The following is a 5,886-nucleotide window of genomic DNA, read 5'->3' as shown; positions in this document are numbered from 1 at the left end:
AAAGAATTTGGTAAGAGCATTTTTCTAAGAGAGGTGAGATTGAGAAAGATTTAGAGAGTTTTACAATTTCAGTGGAGATTGAGAAATACCAATTGACAAAGCACTATGTTTACGAGGCAGAGAATAAGAGAGGTGAGGTTAACCATGATTTCTCAATAGGTCAATCAAATTTCCATATGATATTGAGGGTGGATAAGTTTGTCTTTCCCCTGCTGTAAGTTCACTGGGTTATAAGTTTGAGAACTCATGATCATAATTCATAGCAAGCATAACGCAACAAGAAAACAACAGGATATGCGCAAACAAAAACAGTTTCCATTAAGATGAAATCATGGAAAACCAAATTACATAGAAGAAGAAAAAAACGAAGAAAAGTTACGCTAAGCATAGATACATAAGATGTAATTCTCCCAAACCAAAAGAACCTTCCAAAATCTAGAGCCCCCCATCGCTGAAATGTTCTGCTTAATCGACTTCCTCAATCTTGGGTCCAGCACCACTTCCACTGCCAGCAGGAGGACCATCCTCATCCATGGCTCCACCACCCACATCAGCACCTGCACCTTGGTACATCTTAGCAATGATGGGATTGCAAATGGTCTCCAACTCCTTCATCTTGTCCTCAAATTCATCAGCCTCAGCAAGTTGGTTCCCATCGAGCCATTGGATAGCCTGGTCAATCGCATCCTCAATCTTCTTCTTATCATCCGCTGACAACTTGGAAGCAATCTTATCATCCTTGATCGTGTTCCTCATGTTGTAGGCATAATTCTCCAGAGCATTCTTAGCCTCCACTTTCTTCTTGTGCTCCTCGTCCTCGGACTTGTACTTCTCAGCTTCCTGCACCATCTTCTCAATCTCCTCCTTCGAAAGCCTCCCCTTGTCGTTTGTAATTGTGATCTTGTTCTTCTGTCCAGTTGTTTTGTCCTCCGCGGACACATTCAAGATACCATTCGCGTCGATGTCGAAGCAGACAGTGATTTGTGGAACACCCCTTGGAGCTGGAGGGATTCCAGAGAGCTCAAATTTACCAAGCAAATTGTTATCACGAGTCCTTGTTCGTTCACCTTCATAGACCTGAATCAAAACACCAGGTTGGTTATCAGAGTAGGTTGAAAAAACTTGCTCCTTCTTGGTGGGAATAGTTGTGTTTCTGGGAATCAACACAGTCATGACCCCTCCAGCAGTTTCCAATCCAAGTGAAAGTGGAGTGACATCAAGCAAGAGAAGATCCTGCACTTTCTCATTGCCCTCACCGCTCAAAATCGCAGCCTGAACTGCAGCACCATAAGCAACAGCCTCATCCGGGTTAATGCTCTTGCAAAGCTCCTTCCCATTGAAAAAGTCCTGCAACAACTGCTGAACCTTGGGAATCCTTGTTGACCCACCAACAAGAACAACATCATGGATTGTACTCTTGTCCATCTTTGCATCCCTCAAACACTTCTCCACAGGCTCCATACACTTCCTGAACAAATCCATGTTCAGCTCTTCAAATCTAGCACGAGTAATGGTGGTGTAAAAGTCAATTCCTTCATACAACGAATCAATCTCAATGGTGGTTTGAGCAGTGGATGACAGAGTCCTCTTGGCCCTCTCACAAGCTGTTCTCAACCTCCTAAGAGCCCTGGCATTTCCACTAATATCCTTCTTGTTCTTCCTCTTAAACTCCTGAACAAAATGGTTCACCATTCTGTTATCAAAATCCTCACCCCCTAAATGAGTATCACCAGCAGTGGATTTCACCTCAAAGATACCTTCCTCAATGGTGAGAAGCGAAACATCAAAAGTCCCACCACCGAGATCGAAAATCAGAACATTCTTCTCCCCGGTGCTGGTGGCTTTCTTATCAAGCCCATACGCAATCGCCGCCGCGGTAGGCTCGTTGATGATTCGCATCACATTGAGCCCAGAAATCACACCAGCATCCTTGGTAGCTTGCCTCTGAGAGTCGTTGAAGTAAGCCGGCACAGTAACCACCGCGTTCTTAATCGTTGTACCAAGATACGCCTCCGCAATCTCCTTCATCTTCATGAGAACCATTGAAGATATCTCCTCTGCAGAAAACTGCTTCTCCTCTCCTTTGTAATTCACCCCAATCATTGGCTTGTCAGCAGGGCCTGGAATCACCTTGAATGGCCACAATTTCATGTCACCCTGCACTGAAGTATCGCTGAACCTCCTTCCAATCAAACGCTTAGCATCTGCACACGCAAAATCAAACCAACATCATCACCAAAACCATACACAACACCAAATTTTTCACTCAGTTAAAAAAAGCATCATAACAATGAATTGGAAGCTGCAATTCAAACTCTAATTAAGAAGCACAATCAAATCTCATAACTACTAGCTAGCACATAAACAAACTGCAAAATTCACAACAATATTGAATGCATTTGTGAGCTATAGAATCACTGAAACAGAGTAAAATTGGAGAAAATCAATTTGTACAGAACTACAGATACACGATCAAACCACATAACAATTATAAATCTACAACGTCTCATAATTTCCTAAATTATCATAAAATAAAATCAAAATCATAATAATAAAAAATTTAACAGACTCAATGGAATTGCAGAAGAGCAATGTGGAAGAGAAAGAACTAGGACTTACCGAAAACAGTGTTGGTAGGGTTCATAGCGACCTGGTTCTTGGCGGCATCTCCGATCAACCGCTCAGTATCTGTGAAAGCGACATAGGACGGAGTAGTCCTGTTACCCTGATCGTTAGCTATGATTTCAACACGATCATGCTGCCAAACGCCGACGCAGGAGTACGTCGTTCCGAGATCGATTCCGATCGCCGGACCTTCACCTTTACCAGCCATGCTAATTGAAATTCTCTCACAAACTGTACTTACGAGAAAGCAAAGAAAAAATTCACTGTGATTATTGATTCCGTGATGAAGATGAGAAGGGAAAAGGTGATGTTATTAAGAACAGGGATGATTTCTCGAAGGTTCGATTGTGGCTTGTGAACCGTTGGATCTATGATTTTAACGGTGGGATTTGAGGAGGGAGGGAAAAAGAAACAAAGTGGGGTGTGTGTAACGTTCTCTAGGTGGTTCGAGAAATTTCGAAGCTCCACGCGCTCAAACTCAAATAGCTAACCGTTTGCGAGTGGCGGTGTTATTTTTTTGTCTTTCTTTGACTGGATTAGATTTTTCTTTTTTCTGTTTTTCTCGCGCCATATTGGCTGGTTTCTTACATACATTCACGCTAAACTAATTGGATTTCACAAACACCGTGCTATTTTGGACATCAATCTTAGAGGACAAGGAGACAAAATAAGATAATATTCTCATATGCTTCACATCAATATATTTTTATGGCATATCAATATCAATATCAATCAATGAATATCAATATCAATCAATCAATATCAATATCAATATCAATCAATATATATATATATTAGAAAAGAAGAACTTCTATAATGACGTGTCAGCACCAGATTAATTCTTAGTGACGTGTCAGCACCAGATTAATTCTCATAAAAATTATTTCATGTGTCAATTTGTTAGAGGATATAATTTTCAATTGATATATGTTTTAATTTTATATATTCTAACCTAATTAATTGATATTATTTTAGAAGATATAATTTTCAATTGATATATGTTTTAATTTTATATATTCTAAAATAATTGATTGATATTATTTTAAAAGATAAGATTTGGTCTTTTAATTTATTTTAAATTTATTTTTAGAATATATTGATTAATTTTTATTGAATTTTCAAATTCTTTATTAATTCGGGATTTTATGAGTTTTTATTGTGATTTGCTAGATTTTGTTAGTTTTTATGTATCTTTATTTAATACCTTTTTTAATATTAGATTTGATTGGGATTTAGGTTGTTTATTTCTTAATTTTATTTTAATTTATCTTATTATTTATTTTATTTTAAATCCAGGAAATAATTTATTTTATTTTAGATTTACTTTTAGAGTATATTAATTAATTTTTCTTAAATTTTTGGATTTTTAATTAATTCAGGATTTTATGAGTTTTTATTGTGATTTGCTAGACTTTGTAGTTTTTATCTATCTTTATTTAGTACATTTTTAAATTTTAGATTTGATTAGGATTTAGGTTGTTTATTTCTTAATTTTATATTATTTATTTAATTTTACTTCTAGAAAATATTTTATTTTATTTTACATTTATTTATAGAGTATAATAATTAATTTTTATTGAATTTTCGGATTTTTAATTAATGCAGGATTTTATGAGTTTTTATTGTGATTTTCTAGATTTTGATAGTTTTTATCTATCCTTATTTATTGTTTATTTTAAATTTTAATTTCATGAAATATTTTATTTTATTTTTGAGTTACTTTTAGAGTATAAATGAATTTTTATGGTATTTTTATGGAAAAAGATATTTGGTACGATCAAAGAGCGTACGAACCGGCACGAGACGTGCAATTGTTCAGTTCGTTTCCCTTTCTCTTTTAGGTGGCCTTATTTTTCCCATTCTCTGCTACTTTCTAAAATTACTCGTTTTTCTCTTCCACTTTCTATTGTCTCAAACTCTCAGTTGCAACCATTTTCTTCTATGGACTACAAAGACCCATATCAGTGATGGATTGGGTGCAGCGTGACTACACAATACATCTACAGCTCTTGCTGGAAAAAAGAAAATTGCATGTGAAGAGTGAATCATGATTGACAATTCATGATTGGAATTAACAGAATGAAAATAGGGAAATGGAAAAGAAATGGGAAGGAAAATACAGGGATGGAAGTGGAAAGGGGAAGAAAGGGCTCACCAAATTTTATGGTGTAAAAGGTGGGTGGCGGTGGTGGCGTGAAAACGGCGGCAACAGCGGTGACTCATCGGCGACGACAGCGGTGACTCATCGGCGACGACGACGGTTATGTCGAAGGGAAGGGTGCGCGTGACTCTGTGGACTGTGGGTGTTGGTTCCCAAATTATTTCACTGTTTTGGTTTTGTTAATTTTTTTTTTGCTTTTAAAAATTCTATTTTTAAATCCTCGTGCCCCCTCGTGCCCAGTTATCTCGTGTCATATAGCGGTCCTCTATTTTTATTGAATTTTCATATTTTTATTTAATTCAGGATTTTATTAGTTTTTTACTGTGATTTGCTAGAGTTTGGTAGTTTTTATCTATCTTTATTTAGTACCTTTTTAAAGTTTAGATTTGATTAGGATTTAGGTTGTTTATTTCTTGATTTTATCTTAATTTATCTTATTATTTATTTAATGTTAATTATAAGAAAAGGGAGTTGATTTGGTGCTGATGGTCCACAAAGCTACCATGGACACGCAGAGATTTGATAGCTGCTATTTCTACCTCTGCCACATGTTGCGATCAGGACAGAGGTATGTCGTAAGATGATGTTACGTGAAGAAGAGTTTATCATGTTGTGATTGATGGTTTGTGCCATTTCAGTTTATCCTTTATTCGTAATTCAATCCTGGATTCTTAAATTTCACATATTTTGTGTGCTTTGATCCAAAAGTTTACAAATTTTTGCATAGACCCTTTGACGAATCTTTGTTGAAGACGTAATGTTTTGATTCTGATGTAATGTTTTTTCTATTGTTCTTCTTCCGCTTTTGTATTTTTTTAAACCAGATTTTAGTATAGTTTGTAGAAACCCATGCGTGTGAAACCATTCTAAACCATATTTTGGTATAATTTATAGAAATTTACGAAACTTAGGATAGCCTGAATTTATATTCATTTCTCAAATTTTGCCTGTTTTTATACTTCATGTTTGAGCTGTGTGTATAAGCATACTATTTGCACTGTATGTGAATGATGCACAACTTACTATTTTTTTTTAATGATGCACATGTCAGTCAAATTGATGAAAGCATATGAAGAGCTTACATTTAATCTTCATGAGTA

General features: G+C 36.0%; 1 protein-coding gene across 1 annotated transcript; it reads right to left on the bottom strand.

The window, feature by feature from the left end:
* Positions 1-295: 295 nt before the first annotated feature.
* LOC130740529 (heat shock cognate 70 kDa protein 2) lies at positions 296-2,922 on the bottom strand. Its single transcript, XM_057593178.1, has 2 exons — positions 2,620-2,922; positions 296-2,204 (listed from the first exon to the last, which is right to left on the bottom strand). Exons 1-2 carry the CDS (start codon positions 2,831-2,833, stop codon positions 466-468), a joined length of 1,953 nt encoding a protein of 650 aa, XP_057449161.1. The 5' UTR covers positions 2,834-2,922; the 3' UTR covers positions 296-465.
* Between the last annotated feature and the right edge of the window lie 2,964 nt (positions 2,923-5,886).

Source organism: Lotus japonicus, chromosome 2, assembly GCF_012489685.1.
Source record: "Lotus japonicus ecotype B-129 chromosome 2, LjGifu_v1.2".
Taxonomy (NCBI): domain Eukaryota; kingdom Viridiplantae; phylum Streptophyta; class Magnoliopsida; order Fabales; family Fabaceae; genus Lotus; species Lotus japonicus.
Note: the sequence above shows the minus strand (reverse complement) of the source record. Positions and strands in the feature narration are given on the sequence as shown.